Here is a 17291-nt window from a genome sequence, read left to right as displayed (position 1 = left end):
AACAGAGTTTTGTGCCAGAAAAGGGGTCACGCAGGCTTACACAAAAACGAGTGGTAAAACTTAGGGACACACACTAAACTAAAACACAAGTTCCCCAAATTAAACCACATAAACCCACAAACAGAATCGAGTGACCAAATCAAAAAAGGCACAAAACAGAACTAAACTAAACTACACACACACGAAACAAAATGGCAAACTGGCCACCAAGACCAGCAGCCCCGAACAGGTGCTGGTAATCTCCTTAAATAGGGGGCGGTGGCTGCAGGTGAGTTGGACGTCGGCCTGCCCCACCAATCACGGACCAGGGCTCCCACAGCAGGAATCAGAGAAGTTGGCAATAATCACACAAACAAATTAGACCTAAGGCCTGGGGCCGTAACAATCAGTAATAACATCATCTAGTAAGTAGCGAATCCTCCACTAGAAATGTTGTGCAGTGTACTTTTAAAACGCATTTAGAAAGATCACCGTCTCTCAAAGATTTCTCATCAAATATTGCTCTAAGTCAAAACAACTCTAACTTTACAGGCAAAAATGTAACTGAAATGTAGTTATACAAGAATGAAGTACTGCTGTTTCACTGTTCAGCATAGTTTTTAATTGGACTACTACTGCAGGATCTTTTAGCAGTCTTCTTTAAAACATCTTTAGAAAGATCACTGGCACTCCAAAGTTTCACATCTAGTACTCCTTCAGGAAGTACTTAAGAAGCAATAACCCTCATCTCTAGATGTGCAACATGTAAATCGCCTAAAATTTAATAGAAATTGAATAATACAGAAGCAAACTATTTCTGCCTTTCCCCAATATTCCACAGGCACTTAAAAAGACATAGATAAGTTGTCCAAATTATCATTGATTTAATGGCCAGAGGATAGACTCTTGTTCAAATCCTTACCTTGTGCATTCTGAGCATCCTAATTATAATAATCCTTTATAATAACTGTTTGTTAATTAGCTTTAATTAAGCATAAACAAATAACTAATTCATAATGAACTAATCATTTATTTTAGAAAGAATGATTCAGGCCTAGTACCTACTTAATAGAGGGCTTAGGTTTAGGAATGGCGTCAATTAAGTAGTTACTAAGCCTGAATCATTCTTTCTAAAATAAATGATTAGTTCATTATGAATTAGTTATTTGTTTATGCTTAATTAAGTGTTACCCTTTTTGAAGTACTGTATTACGACTATAAGTTGCTCCAGAGTATAAATCGCACCAGCCAACAAATGGGTAATGAAGAAGAAAAAAACACATATAAGTCTCACTTTTTTGGGGAAATTTATTTTATAAAATCAGAGACCAGGAACAGACATTTCATCTTGAAAGGCAAGTTATAGTAATAACAATAGAACAAAGACCAACAGACTGTTAACGTCACATATGAACAGTTATTTAGATAACTATAACATAAACAACAGAGCAGAACAAGTTTACCAAACTCTCCATCTCACTCCAAATCACTAAATCCATGGAATTCTTCATCCACGGTGTCACGTCCTCCGGAGGTAAACGGAGCACCGCTTCCTCTTCTGTGTAACTGTCGTCAGACTCAGCATCAGTTCCAGTCAGAATTATTTCGGCCTTTCTGAATCCCAACAGGATGGTTTTGGTGTCACTGAAGTCCAGTCTTTCCAGGAAAGTTGCATGGTGCATCCTCCCAGTTGCCGTGAAGTTGTGTTCTCCATCCCCACTTTCCCCAGTCCCTCACAAGTTTCTTGCTCACTCTAAACTATCTTTCTGCTGCTCAGTTACTGTTTTCAGCAGCATGTTTCACTACTTGCAGCAGGACAGAGGCTTTTTCCGCAAGAGACATTGTGTGGTACAGGAGTAATAGAAGTAGCAGATACTGACACACAAGCCTAGAGCGCCCTCTCACGGCTGTTAGTGTGAACATTTTAATATATAAGTCGCATTGGAGGATAAGTCCCAGGAAACACCCAAACCATGAAAAAACGTGTAGCCCGAAACTGCGACTATTAGTCCGAAAAATATGGTACCTAATCAAGAGCCTATATTACGAAATTTGCTGATTTATGTTGTAATGTTGTTCCTCATCACAAACAGACCTGGAGTTGTGTTTTGTTTCATTCACACATGTTTAACACACAGCCCCTGCATACTTAGGTTGTGTTCTTTTCTCAAAATACTCCTAAATACTCTTTACCACCTTATGTTGTCATGTGGTAGTACAGGAATGCTCCACTTTGATGAGGTAACAGCATTCTAACATGGCTCACAAGAGTATAACCTTTAAATTGACATTCTATCTATCAAACAAATGATCTCGACTTCCCAACATTTATTCGATGTAATGCACAGAGGAGTGAAGTTATTGCTCATTTAATTGCATTGTTAGTCTGGCCCCAAAGCTGGTTTCTTTCCTTAACATGTGTGCGCAGCCATGGTGTGTGAGAAGCTGCCCAGTCCTCTGGAGGTGTCTGCAGAGCGCGTGGAGAAGCTGATGAGTGTGGGGGCGCGGAGGTTTGACTCATTACCGGAGCAGACTCAAGAGCTTAAAGAAGGTACACCACTCAACTCCGCTGGGGCAAATCAAGCAGCGCTAAAAGGGTTTAAATGGGTTCTGTAATAGAGAATAGTGAATAGTTTATTAGATGAGTTTATGTGGACTTTTACCAACTGTATCTTAAACCAGAGTCGGCTCATGTAAAGGTGTATTTTGCGAACTTTTATGGTGGAGGGTCCATAATCCGTGTGTCATTTGTTTTTCAAAACAAAACCCAAAATAAGAAAACGAAAAAACAGCTATTTTCTTCACTATTTGTCTCCAAAACCAAAATGAAAAAAAAAAAAAAAAAGGATAACGATTCATTTTTTTCAGTTTTCGATTTTGTGTTTAAACGGATAATGGAAAAACTGGATAATGGTCGTTCCGTGACTCAAACTGCGATGCCGGACTTTTGCGCCGCATATGGACAGGACTGAACCAGGACTGAACCAAGACTAAAACAGGACTAAAATAAGACTGAACCAGGACTGAGTGTCGGGACTGGCCTGTAGATACGCCCGCATTGACTGTCGAGTGATCAGGACCGAGACCAGGACTGAGACGGGGACCGGACCAGACCGGGACCAGACCGGGACTGAGACCAGGACTAAGACGGGGACCAGACCGGGACTGAGACCAGGACTAAGACCGGGGACCAGACGGGGACCAGACCGGGACTGAGACCAGGACTAAGACCGGGACCAGACCGGGACTGAGACCAGGACTAAGACGGGGCCAGACGGGGACCAGACCGGGACTGAGACCAGGACTAAGACCGGGACCAGACCGGGACTGAGACCAGGACTAAGACCGGGACCAGACCGGGACTGAGACCAGGACTAAGACGGGGACCAGACCGGGACTGAGACCAGGACTAAGACGGGGACCACACCGGTACTGAGACCAGGACTGAGAGCGGTTTAGTCCTGGTTGAGACCTGGTTTAGTCCTGGTTCAGTCCTGGTTCGGTCTGTATGCAGTGCAAAAGTCCGGCATCACAATTTAAGTCAATTGTCGCAGTTTAAGTCAATTGTTATCCATTTTTTCAACTTGGTTTTGGAGACAAATAATGAAAAAAAAAAGTATTTATTTTTTCTTATTTTTTATTTTATTTTTATTTATGAATGATACACGGATTGTCCACCACCTACTGCTCTAAGGTCCATATTTGCAGCCTATATTTATTTTAAATTTGAAGATTTTGCGTAAATTATCAGTGACAAAGTGTTTTTTTTTCTTTTGAGAGAGAGAGAGAAATGCTGAATAAATTAATCGTGTAACTAAAAAATAATCGTTTGAATAATCGTGATTTCAATATTGACCAAAATAATTGTGATCATGATTTGTTCCATAATTGAGCAGCCCTAGAAAAACGTGGATTCTTACTGAAAGCGGGGTCATCTCTCCACAGATCTGACCTGTTACTTAACCTAATTGCTTCCATAATAACATAAGAATAACATCCCTATGGTGACAGGCTACCAGAAGTGTTACACAGCTCACCATTAATTCACGTATTTACAACCGATCTCTTCACTTTTTTTGGCCCACTTTGTCTGTGAGTCAGCAGAACAGCCCATTAACACAACACGGGTGCTCTGGGTTATTATTAGGACAGATGATGGGAGGAGCGGGGCAGTGGTATCATGTTCTCCGTATTAGCTCCATGACTTAACGGTTGTGTTGGTTCATTCACGTAACACAGGCCACAGTTTAATCAGATTGCTGCTTCCTGCTCCAGTCTGGTGCACTTAACCCTCCGCGCTGATGTAGCATGAGCCTGCGAAGGTGTGCCATACATTACACTTTATCTAATACAGTCTCCTAATAAAGTCTCCTATGGGTGGTGTCTGCATATATGAGATTTACTCCTTAATTTGTTGCTTCAGAGTATAGGTATGCACAATCATAAAACACAAAATATACAAGTTTACAAAATGTTTCTCTGGACCAAGCATGGAAATAAATTTAATTATGTTTACTGGGTTAACCCTCTCCAGGCAGGCGTTGCAGATTTGCAACAACTAAATTCCAATTACCTACTTACTCCACATCCATATTTTATGAGATTTTTTTCCTCAGGAGCCTTTTCTCCCTTCCATGCTGATAAACGTGAACGATGCAGACTGTGCAAGAATGGCTACGTGCAAACGGCCTGCCAGAAGTGCAAAATACTTCTTTTGTTTACAAAGGATAAAAAAGTCAGGATTGTATATTACTACCCCATATGATAATTTTCCCCAAATATCAGATTTTTCCTGATACTAAAAATTAATTTGAGCCTGAGAGGGTTAAAGGTAGCTTTTGGAGTTTTCATTTTTGTGGTTGTTCTATATGTAATAATAATAATAATAATAATAATAATAATACATAACACTTGTATAGCGCTTTTCAAGATACCCAAAGACGCTTTACATGAGAAGACAAACAACGACAAACAAGAGAAAAAGACGAATGAATGTTTTTTGTTAATTTTAGTTCAGTTTTAGTTGAATAGTTGGGTTTTCAGGGCTTTTTTAAACATGAGGAGGGCGCGGGTGGGAGTGTGGTGGTGGAGGAGCTCAGAGAGGCACGTGGGGGCCAGGTTGTGGAAGGACTTGTACACAATGGTGAGGAGTTTGAACTGGATGCGCTGGGGGATCGGGAGCCAGTGGAGATCTCAGAGGACAGGGGTGACGTGTTCACGGGAGGAGGTGCGAGTGAGGAGGCGGGCAGCAGAGTTCTGTATGTACTGGAGTGTGTTGAGGAGTTTGGAGGGTGAACCGTAGAGCAGCTATTGCAGTAGTCGAGGCGGGAGGTGACAAAAGCGCGGATGAGGGTTTCAGCAGACTGAGGGGAGAGGGATGAGCGGAGGCGAGCAATGTTCCGGAGGTGATAGAAGGCGGTTTCGGTGATGTGTTTGACGTGGTGTTCAGAGGAAAGGGTCTGGTCAAGGAGGATGCCGAGGTTACGGAGGTGGGAGGAGGAGAGGACTGAGGAGCCATCAATGGAGAGGGTGAAGTTATTGTGAGTTCTGGTGGGTGTTTTGGGGCCGATAATGATTATTTCTGTTTTGTCACAGTTGAGTTGGAGGAAGTTTGACTGTAGCAAGGACTTTATTTCAGAGATGCAGGTTTGAAGATGGAATGTGTGGGCGAGGTTATGGTTTTGGTGGACAGGTAGAGTTGGATGTCGTCAGCGAAACAATGGAACTGGAGGCTGTGGTGGCGGATGGATGTAGAGGATGAAGAGGAGGGGGCCGAAAACTGAACCTTGGGGAACTCCTTGAGTAAGTGGGGCAGAGGGGGACTTGCAGTGGTTGACATGGATGAATTGGTGTCTGTCGGTGAGGTATGAGGTGAACCAGGAGAGGGCGCTGTCAGTGATGTTGAAGGTGGTTTGCAGGCGGGAGAGGAGGATGGAGCGATCGATGGTGTCAAAAGCGGCAGTGATGTCCAGAAGGATGAGGATGTTGAGGTTGCCAGAGTCTTAGGAGAGCGGGAGGTCATTAATGACTTGGAGGAGGGCAGTCTCGGTGCTGTGGGGCATGTGGAAATGATAGAGGATTGTTTCATGTTTGCTTGTATAACATTACATTTATTTTATGGATATTTTCTGTTATAAATCTTTTGGCATAGTGAATAAATATTACCTTCTCTATGGTGTTGTTAGCAGACATTTTCTAAACTCTCAAGCCTCTATGACAAGACAGGATTACCCAAACATGCATGAATTAATCATATACAAATACATGTTTTGAGTGACCTGATGATGAGGGAAATGGTTTAAAGCTTGTAATTTGATTTGTCATATCGCTCAGAAATACCAAAAATATATTTATTGTCTCTGTTGTGAAACTCTAGAGCTGCAAAATGAATCGCAATCAGGTCAAAATTGCACGGCACCCTGGACATAGTCATTATAAAAATGCGCCCCTCAATAACTTTTAGTGTTGTAATGTTCTGACTATATTTTGATTCATTTATGTGTGGCGCTTACTCACATTTAATTATCCAGTTACAGCTGCTTTACCATTTCCCTCCAGTAGTTGTCGAAAATGGCGCAGTTAAGGCCGACTGACCTCTCGGGCGAACCAGAAGCAGCGCAGCTCAGTGTAAATGTTATGGTCAGTCTCGATTACTGTCATTACCATAGACTGTATATAAAAGTGGACTGAGCGAGTGTGACGTCACCCACAGCGATCAGTGCCACTCAAATGAAGCTCGCGATGCAAAAGTTACTGGAGGGAATTTGGAGCCAGGTTCCATATTATGAATAGGATATTTTTTGATGAACAAAATAGCAAAAAACACCCCACAGGATCATGTAGAGCAGATTAATAATACAATTTTAAGACCAAAACGATGAGGCTATGGATAAGAATACATTTTTATTACATTTATATGTCACGTGCAGGGTTATTTGTATGAACTTGTTCTTCTTTTGTACAGTACATATAGCAGAAAAGACTCAAAATTATATTAGTTTAGTATTAGTTTGCTTAGTCATATACCAGAAGCAGAGCAGTTCAGTATAAACTGTTTCTCGATCAGCGTATCTGTTTTTCTGTCGTTACAGAATTAAAGTCGCACTGTTACACAAAATCCCTGGCTTCTGTCTTCAGGTGTGTTTCAGTTGCAATCTGAATGAACAAAAGTTGCAAATCTCAAAGGCTGCAATTTTTTACCATAATTTCCTCTACTGTCTTATTCTGCTTAAATTCTGCTAACCTTATATTTTAGATCTGTACAAAACTGCTCTGAAATGTGATTCTTGTATTAGTTTGACATTTTCTCAATTCTTCTGGGCACATTTCAAAAAGTGAACTTTGAACAGAATCCTGTTGTTAAAACCAAAATTGTAATGCTTGTCATAAAAATCTCAATAGATACGCAGCCTTATGAAACTCATTCTTGCCGCGCGTGCCTCTGTGTGTGCGTGAGTGTGTGTGTGTGTGTGTAGTCTTGTGAAATGGTTTCCTCCACAGGTGCAAACTGTCTCTCACTATGGCCCGGTAGAACTGTACGTCTCTGGTCTCCTTGTCTTTCATGTCCTCCCTAATCGTCTCATTAGAGGATCTAATCTCACCCACTGCCTGTGCTGCTGCGATGGTCTGACTCACTGCTCCTCCACTCAACACTGCTGTCTGGACACGAACTGAACACTCACTAGAGACAGATCAGGGATAAGTGTGTATTTTATCTGAAAAATGATCACAAATGGTCTTTTATCCTATTTGGAGTTATAGATTTTTTATTAGATACGACAATGTGAAAGTGGGGTTAAGTGGGGAGAGTAGAGTAGAGTTGGGAGAATTATCTGAGCCTTAAAATCAAACTCAAACCAAAGATGTCCAAAAAAATAAAGTCAAATAAAATATTAACTTTAATGAAATGAATGTGGAATTGTTCTAAAAGAAGTTTAAAGGTCCTACATTACACACACTTGACTTTTGTGAACTTTAAGCCATGAATGTTGTTACCTCATCAAAAACATACCCAGAGTTGTGTTTTGTTTTATTCACACATGTTTGAGTAACGCTTTATTATTAGTGTGTTAACGTCTCCAAAGCTCAAAATGCTCTGTTCCACCTTGTGATGTCATGAGTCTACTGTATTTTTCGGATTATAAGTTGCACCAAACTATAAATTGCACTTTTTGGGGGTAAATTTATTTTATAAAATCAAAGACCAGGAACCGACATTTCATCTTGAAAGGCAAGTTATAGTAACAACAATAGAACAGAGAACAACAGACTGTTAATGTCACATAGGAACAGTTCTTCAGTTTAACTATAACGTAAACAACAGAACAACTAATTTTACCAAACTCTCCATCTCACTCCAGATCACTAAATCCATTGAATTCTTCATCGGTGTCACTTCTGAGCAATTCCCATAGAACTATAATAAATTATTATAGATCCATGGCAACTCCGTGACTTCTGAAGTTAAACAGAGCGCCTCTTCCTCTTCTGTGTAGCTGTCGTCAGACTCAGCATCAGTTCCAGTTACAATTATTCCGGCCTTTCTGAATCCCAACAGGATGGTTTCGGTTTTCACTCAAGTCCAGGCTTTGTCAAACCATCCAGTGACTTCCAGGAAAGTTGCATGGTGCACCCTCCTGTGTTCTCCATCCCCACTTTCTGCCAGTTCCTCACAAGTTTCTCGCTCACTCCAAACTTTCTTTCTGCTTCTCAATTACCGTTTTCGGCTGCATATTTCACTACTTACAGCAGGAGAGCGGCTTTTTCTGCAGGAGGCATGTCCAGTAGAGCCAAGTTGACAGTGGTACAGGAGTAATAGGAGCAGCAGATACTGACACACAAGCCTAATGCGCCCTCTTGTAGCTGTCAGTGTGAAAAATTTAATATATAAGTCGCACATTTTAGCTTTTGTTTCGTAGAGATTGGCCATTCTAGTGCTGAAATTATCCAGATGACTTGAGTGAAGGTGTATGGAGTTTAAAAAGACACTGGAGCACTTTCTGTATTTCTTTTAATAATAACATTTAGTAGCAAGCAAATAAAGAGCTGTGGGAGAGAATTGGGGGTAGGTGAAAATGTAAATTTTCTCTGCTCACAAGTTTCATTAAAGTGCATAGTTAGTTAGGAAATCTAAGTCCAATATTAGTATTCAAGTATTTTTCAACCACAGTGCACACTTTGCTTAACCTTGTACAATAGTGTAACAATAGTGCATTACAGTGTATTATATTTACATGAAAAAAAATCAGTTTTTGTGTGACTTCATGTCCTCAGTCCATTTTATAAACACATTATGACAGTGACATGTTTGTGCTTGTGTCCCAGTTTTTCTCCGCTGCTCGAGTGAAGACAGCTCCCCCGTCATCGTGTTTGTGTCCAAGATGTTTGCAGTGGACAGCAAAGCCCTGCCCCAGAACAGACAGAGGTACAGTCTATCTGCTTTATCTACTCCCAGTCACTCAGATTATACTAGGAGTTCAACTGTTAGTTTGTGATATGTGATATACCAACAGTGTATAAGTTATACAATTACTGTCTTTAAAAGCATTCACACTTGCGCACACACTCCACATCAAACTAAACCTGGATCAGACAGTTGCTGGGCCTTATCATATCACTGGTGTCAGATTATAAAATATGAATCATGCATGCGATAAAACTGCTCATGCTCTGCAGCTTATGTTCCTCAGCTGCGAGAGGAGGCAGACAGAGATCATGGCTAATCATGGATAATTGGCAATAGAAATCAAAATTCCTGACTGAGTGGTTAGCAATTTTGTAATTTTAAACTTAAAAAGATGTCTGGACTTTAAAGGGTTTCTCTTTAAAGAAAGTTTGCATATTCACAGTTAGGGATGGACATGATTAGTCGACTAATCAATAATTGATCATTAAGAATTTCGTTGAACATGTTAATTTTTAATCAACAAACCGAATGTAGGTTGCTGTGCGTAGTGTAAGAAGACGAGGCTGTGTCTGACAGCACAAACACTGGAGTTGTGGCCTCACAGTCCCATGTTTGGGCTCTGGCCCCTCCTTGGAGACACTGAACCACTCAGTGAGTGTGTTTACAGCACATCAGTGTCCCGGGTTTGATCGAGTTTTTTGAGTATCCTGGTTTCATCATGGTGCATGTAAACGCAGTAACTGCAACATAAAGTTCAGTGCACAGGCGTCCAAAAGACAAACACTTTTCAGTCTTTTTATCACAACGGCAGCCAAAATAAATAAAATGACCAACATAAATAAAATGAAATTAAAGAGCTGCACTAAACCTGCACACATCTGATCTCTGAAAACATGGACCATCTCCAACGTGACACACACACACAGAACAGACTCACCATCATCATCATCATGATCAACATCCTCTGTCACAGAGAGAACACTCATATTCCACTGAGCCGTGTCCTTTAGTCCGACAGAAATTGAACCGCATCAGCGCACAAGGAACGAGGTGTTTTTTCTAGCACTTGCAAATGAGCCATGTGGTCTTAAGTTTTGTTTCTGTAAAATGTAAACAAATGAGCACAAAGCTGCGTTAAACACATTATAACCTCAAACGGGCTGATGTGGCTCTGTGTTATGGTTTATATGTTGTAAAGTTGAGTTAATTTATGCATATTAGTAATAATAATGATCAGTTAAGATAATTAAATCGAACGCTCATCCCTAGTCTCAGTACATGTACAGTTGATACTTTGCAGCTGATATCATCAACATTTCCGTTGGGGTGTGATGAACTAAAGCTACTACTACTACTCTATCTGAAGCTCTGTTAATCAAGTTTACTGTTTTCAGTTTGAAAATTCTGCCTAAATATGCTGGGTTTTATGTGTTAAACATGTGAATGAAACACAACACAAGTCTTTATTATAACACAGATCAGAACATGCTGGAATATGGGCCCTTTAATGGTCTCATAGTTTAAATGTTCTTACCTTTCGCCAGATTGAATTTCTGCTCTCCTCTGCATTGTAAATTACGTTTTTTCTCAAAATTGATTTGGTGAGCTGACTGTGCACTTTAGGCCAGTGGTCTGAGTTATTTTGCTATTCCCTATTGTAACATTAAACTTTGACAACATCATAAAAATCTAAATATCTTCTCTATTTATCGATTTAACTTGAGCAGACCTTAAATCCACTGAAGGTTAAACTTTCAATTTGGTCGGCTGGTGTTTTGAGAAACTTTTGGAGTATTTTGACATGTCCTAATCTTTACCCTGAGACAAAGCGCTCTTCGGTATCACTCACTGAAGCAGTTTCCATTAAGGCACTAGACAAGACTGTTATTTTTATCCAAGCGTCTGATCTCACTATTACGTTCTCTGTGATCGCTGGGCCTTCAAATCCAATTACTCCAACTCCCGCGTGGGCTGCAGCTGTCCTCCGTCCTGTCCCATCCTCCTGCTCCAGAGGTGAGACCAGGCTGAACCGAGGGCCCCTTTCCCATCATGCAACCTGATAGATGGGGTCAGGTCTGTCAAATTGTTGATACTTTGCAGCTGCTGTCATCGAAATTCGTCGAATGCGGGTGTGACGCTAACTGTAGGCTCTGCTCTGTCTGAAGCTCAAGTTATTTAGTTAGTTACTCAAGTTGGACTCTGTTTCAACACAATCTGAACATAAATAACAGCTGATTATGTAATTCAAACCAATATCAAATCTCAAATTACATTACATTATTAGCAAACAGTTTTCAGTTTAGTCACTTTCACCTTTTTTTGTAGATAATCAAACACCTAAATGGGACTCGACAAGTGATAAAATGGAGATAGATTTATAAAAGCATTCATATCTATGTGCCAAAATAACTGTAAAATACAAATAAATGTTGAAAGTGACAAAGATGGTCTCAGTTTGGTCTCAGTGAGCCGTGGTCACGGTCTTGTCACAGCCTCGGCCTTTAAAAGTCTTGGTCTTTTCTCAGACTCAATCACGCTTGAACTCAATCTTGTCTCAGTCTCGAGGTCTTGGTCTTGTCTCGGATTTGACTGTATTTGGACTCGTTCTTGTCTCAGTCTTGAAGGTGCTTGGATTCCATCTAGTCTCAGTCTCAAGGTTTGACAATTGATGAGTAATAAAACTGAGATAGATTTATAAAAACATAGATAGAAATATGTGCCAGAAAAACTGTAAAATACAAATAAATGTTGAAAATGACAAAGATGATCTCAATTTGGTCTCGATGGGCCATGGTTTCGGCCTTTAAAAGTCTTGATCTTGTCTTGAACTTGATCGCATTTGGACTCGATCTTGTCTCATTTTGAAGGCTCTTGAACTCGGTCTTGTCTCGGCCTCGAGGTCGGACACTTGAGGAATGATAAAATGGAGATAGATTCATAAAAACACTGATATGTATATGTGCCAAAATAACTATAATATAGATTTACTTATTTATTTAATGAGACAGGGACTCCACACAATTTACATTAACCTTAACAGGACAGATGCATTGTACCAGGTTGTACCACCAGTGCTCATTTCCCCCACCAGTAATCCCTGGGCAAATAAATGTTGAAAGTGACAAAGATGGTCTCAATTTGGTCTCAGTGGGCCATGGTTTCGGTCTTGTTTCGGCCTCGGTCTTGTCTCGGACTAGACGGCATTTGGACTCGATCTTGCCTCGGTCTCGAGGTCTGACACTCAATGTTCTTGATTTGGTCTTGATGGGCCATGGTCTAGGTTTTGTCTCGGCCTTGTCTCGGTCTCAGGACCCTGTGGTCTTGGTCAGGTCTTGGTCTCGATTAGTGTGACTTGACAAGCTCACAAGAGTACAATTTGTGCATTGTAGGGCCTTTAAAGTAAAAAAAAAAAGTCTATATTCTTGGTACCAGACTCATAAAATGTGTTAAATCACTAAATAGACTAAAAATATTGTCACCATGGTACCGTGCTGAACATTCTGCCATAAACATACATGCAGAAGTTCCAAGGAAAATATTAACCTGTAACTTACCTGTTGGTCTCCATGTAGATAGACCTACATTGTACATACGTGCCAAAGTATTCTGGGCAAAATAATTACATCTCCATGGACACAGCAGGTGGCAGACCAGACATAGTTACATATTTGCTTGTGATTCAAAAGTATTAGGTGTAATTATGGATCTAAGTTGCAGATGTGGAATGCGTAAGTCTCCTTCTCCAGAGGTATTCTCAGGGTAGACTAAAGCCCCTCCTCTCCCAGCTCCACAGCCTGACAGATGGGGTGTGTCTGGCCTGGGACGACCCCCATGTCTGGCTGTAGGACCAGAGTGCGTTCAATCATATTCCAGCTCTCCTCCAGCTCTCCTCCCGCTCGGCTCCATTAATCCGGAGAGAGACGCTCCTTTTTGTATCTGCGGCGGTTTATGGAGCTCGTGGACAAGGTTGGCCCCTCCTTGAGCCGAGCGGGAAAGTCAGACGCTCTCGTAAAAGTTTGAGTCAGGGTCTTCTGAGGAGAGTGGAGTTCCCTTGTGTTGCTTAAGTTGTGTTCGTTCATGCTTTGGAATCTGATTTAAAACTCGTTAAACTTGGAGGAGAGGGGTCAATATAATAGAACAGCATTTCTGAAAGTATTTCTAGAATATAAGAAAAAACTTTGTCACCGGGGAAGTGTGCCATATGTGTTTGCCACAGTCTCAGTCAAACGTTTAAAACTAGATTAGACTATTTTAAAGCACACAAATTGACCATAACCAATTTCAAAGGTTCATCATGTAACTTTTCTATTGGCATGTCCACCACCACCTTTTTGTCTCTATGAAAATACCATATCTTTGCTTGGAATGTCCCACGGAATGACATTTAACTCATCTCTCTTCCATTTATTCAATTAGGTGTTTCCACTGCTCCAAATCCGTTTACCTGACGTGATCTGACTTGTTGCTTGTCCTCGTCGTGCCACTTGATTAGAAGTAGAGGTTAATGCCATAATAATAATAATAATAATGTATAAAGCTGAAAAAACTGAGGCACTCAAAAAGTACAAAATAATTAAAAGCCTTTAATACCACATGACAGATAAAGTTAAACTCACATCAACGCGTTTCTGCCCTTCAGACTTCACGAGGGCAAACTCGAGATGGCTATTGTAAGAGGATTTAAGTCATTTATCTTCACGTACATCTCAGTTTAACATTGACTCACAAAAGCTATATTTACACTATGATCTTCCCTCGGCACACCATTGGCATACCACTATCTAAATTGTGGGATATTGCTGTCTGACCGGTGTCTACTGGCCTTCATAGTCTCACCACTTGCTTTATAATCCTCCTCCTCCGGAAGCATAGTCAAAAGGGGCATGAACACTCAAAAATCACACTATATTCTCTTTTGAAATCATACTATGTTCACTTTTCAATCCCCCTGGGCCTGTATTATCGATGGTAAATAAACTTCTCCTGCGTAAGACATAGGACATCCAGTTGGTCTCCAGCCTTTTACTTCCACCCTTTCTTTAGACAAGCTGAAAACTTTGACAACAGCTATTACAGTGCAGATTTAAAGTTATAGGTGTAGGTCACGTGTTCACAGTGGGCTGGTGCATGATGGGACATGTAGGCTGAACAGATTTTAGTTACAAGCTATTTAAGATAAGATATGAATACAAGATACAAGATATAAATATACAATTCCCAACAACCAATACATAGAAAAGTACATAATATAAAAATATATAGAGGGCAAAAAATACAAAAGTGCTACAGATACAACTTGTATAATCTGTATAATATATTAGAGGACTAGTCTTAAACAGTTTCACGAAGACGAAGATATAAAAAAATAGGAAGTGATTGCACATTTAAAGCTTGTCGTTTTAAAGGGAGGGGGGAAATCTAACTCTCCACTGAGTCCTGGAAACTGAGTAGGAGCCTGAGGTCTAAGGAGCATTTATTTAAAAAGGCTTCCCATTTGTTCTTGAAATCCTCCTCATCTGCTCCAAAAGATGGACATTTTCTTATTCTTAATCCTGTTGGTATCATCTTCACTCACCAGTAATCTGACAAGGTAATTAATAATAATGTAGAATGTAGAATGTTCCAAGAAAATAAGGTCTACCAGGTGTTGACCCTCCACCAGAAATGTTACTTATTTACATTTTTGTTTTGGTGAATTTTGAGCTGCTTAATATGAACAACATACGAAATAAGCATTAAGTGAGAGGAAGAAGGAAGAAGTTCTGCATAAATTATTCTGAGTTTTGATCTGAACAGGCCTTTGTGTTGATGACTGGGTGTTTTCTGTCTGAAGTTGCCCTCGCGTAGTACCTCCCTCGCCCACAAGTCGGCGCAGTCCTCCTCCGCCTCCAGCTGACAGGACATCCTCTCCCCTCTTGTCAGACGTGGTGAACGGTGATTTTCTTTATTCCTCCCCAAACCCGCGCGGCTGGTTAGTCTCCTCCCGGTGACAGCTCTGTGGCCTAATTGCTGAGCTTGTGTTGGGTATAGACAGCCTGTCAGAACCGGAGCTACTGTGTACGAAACAGGCGGAGAAGAAAGGCCCCTATGAGAAGTGATATAAGGTCAGTTGCAGTGGGGAGCCAGGAGGAGGTAGGAGCAGAGGCTGTCCAAAATGTGTGGTAGCTAATGAGGAGAGCAGCGCTGTTACCTGCAGTCTCCTCTGTGTTGTGTACTCCGCACTGACATTTCTGTGGCAGACTGCAGCCTCAGAGCCAGTTTACTGTTTATAAGAGTGACCCAGCTCGAGTGCAGCAAACCACTTCAAGCACCTTTATAACCACTATAGACTCTTTGTAATAATAACAACGAGATAGGGTGAGTTTTCTTGAGCATTATATGGTCCTGTGCACAGAGAAATATAAATATGTAACATTTGCCTGTACATGAATCCTGAATTTTGGACTTCTGGTCATCGCTCAATGCACACTGGGAAGGATTCTCCGAAAAAGTGAGCATCAAACCGCCGTGTTTGAGTTCCCAGTGGGATTGTCAAAGCCGATCTTTTCAAGTCTTTTGAACCGTATCGCTTTTGTTTCTGGTTCTGATATTGTCATATTTTAGTTATGGGATTCGGACATCGTAATTGTGTGGTTGTTGGATGTCCTAACAGCGGAAAACGGGCTTTGGAAGTTCGCAAACTCCGTAACTGCAAAAGGAAATCAGATCTGTGTGACTGCAAACCTTCGTTCAAACTGTTTCCCTTTCCAGCAGAATTGAAAAATAGTGAAAGGCGAAGGCGATGGGCAGTACTGATACACAGGAAGGATGAAAAAATAACCTTTGACTGCCTAAGAAATCATCCCGAGTTTGCAGCGAACATTTTGTATGTGGAGAGCCATTTGGGATACATGTATTGTGGACAGCACTTAAAGGGCCAATATTAGACTATTTCCTGATCCATGTTATGACGTTTCCTCGTCAAAAAATATACATAGAGTTGTGTTTTGTTTCATTCACAAATGTTTAACACATAAATCCTGCATATTTAGGCTAAGTTCATCTCTCAAACTGAAAACCCGAACAGAGCATTTTGAGCTTTGGAGATGTGGACAGAGTTATAATGCTGTTTTTTACTCAAACATGTGTGAATGAAAAAAAAAACACAACTTGGGGTATGCTTTTGAGGAGGTAACAACATTATAATGTGGTTTAAAGTTCTCAAGAGTCAATTTTGTGTAATTTAGGACCTTGTAAGTATGTGGTTTTGCCTAATTAAGAGTTCATTCTATCCCCTCTTTTGGATAATTTCTTGTTTAGAACTTCGGTGTAAATGATGTAGTCCACTTTAGACCTGGAAAAGTCCTGTTATAGCCCTGGTTTAGATATTCTTTTAATCAGAAAGCCAACCCTTTTCTTTGTAGGGACTTGGTGTGAGAATTTTGAGAGCGAGAAACCTAGAATGTTCCACAATCTGGCATAAAACTTACTATCTCTATGGAGAAAAGCCAGTGATGTAACAAGGCCAAGTTATAGGCCAATCTGTGGAGAAAAGGCTCAGAGTAAGTGAGTATTTTTAGGCTTGTAATTGAATTCTTTTGTATTCCAGATGTTCGATAATAGTGCATTGATCTTGGCAGCTCTAAAAAAGGTAGCTTTGAGGAGATGACACGGGTCAAATTTTTATCTTAAAGTAACTATAGATTTGTACAAAATATGTGACATTTTGCAAGTATCGCGCCTTCCCCTTTATTTATAGTACGTTTCTTGATGTTTTAAACACATTGTAATAAAACAGTGCAGAGACAGCTTTAGTGAATCGCTATTGTATTCCTCCTTGAAATGCACGGTCTGTCTTCACATGTGTTTGGTATCGATTGACTCATTACGTTTTATGAGGCGGCTTGGACACAACCCTGAGCAGACA

At 40.6% G+C, this 17291-nt stretch overlaps 1 protein-coding gene across 2 annotated transcripts in view; it reads left to right on the top strand.

The window, feature by feature from the left end:
- Nucleotides 1–17291, top strand: part of efl1 (elongation factor like GTPase 1) — a 310712-nt gene that overhangs the window by 38561 nt on the left and 254860 nt on the right. For both annotated transcript variants that reach the window (XM_055154283.1, XM_020920850.2), the window contains exons 11-12: nt 2408–2530; nt 9304–9403. In XM_055154283.1, coding sequence (XP_055010258.1) covers nt 2408–2530; nt 9304–9403 — 223 coding nt within the window. The remainder of the gene's footprint in view (nt 1–2407; nt 2531–9303; nt 9404–17291) is intronic.

Source organism: Boleophthalmus pectinirostris, unplaced genomic scaffold (genome assembly GCF_026225935.1).
Source record: "Boleophthalmus pectinirostris isolate CB_2022bp ecotype Guang Dong unplaced genomic scaffold, ASM2622593v1 HiC_scaffold_19, whole genome shotgun sequence".
In the NCBI taxonomy this organism is placed as follows: domain Eukaryota; kingdom Metazoa; phylum Chordata; class Actinopteri; order Gobiiformes; family Gobiidae; genus Boleophthalmus; species Boleophthalmus pectinirostris.
Note: the sequence above shows the minus strand (reverse complement) of the source record. Positions and strands in the feature narration are given on the sequence as shown.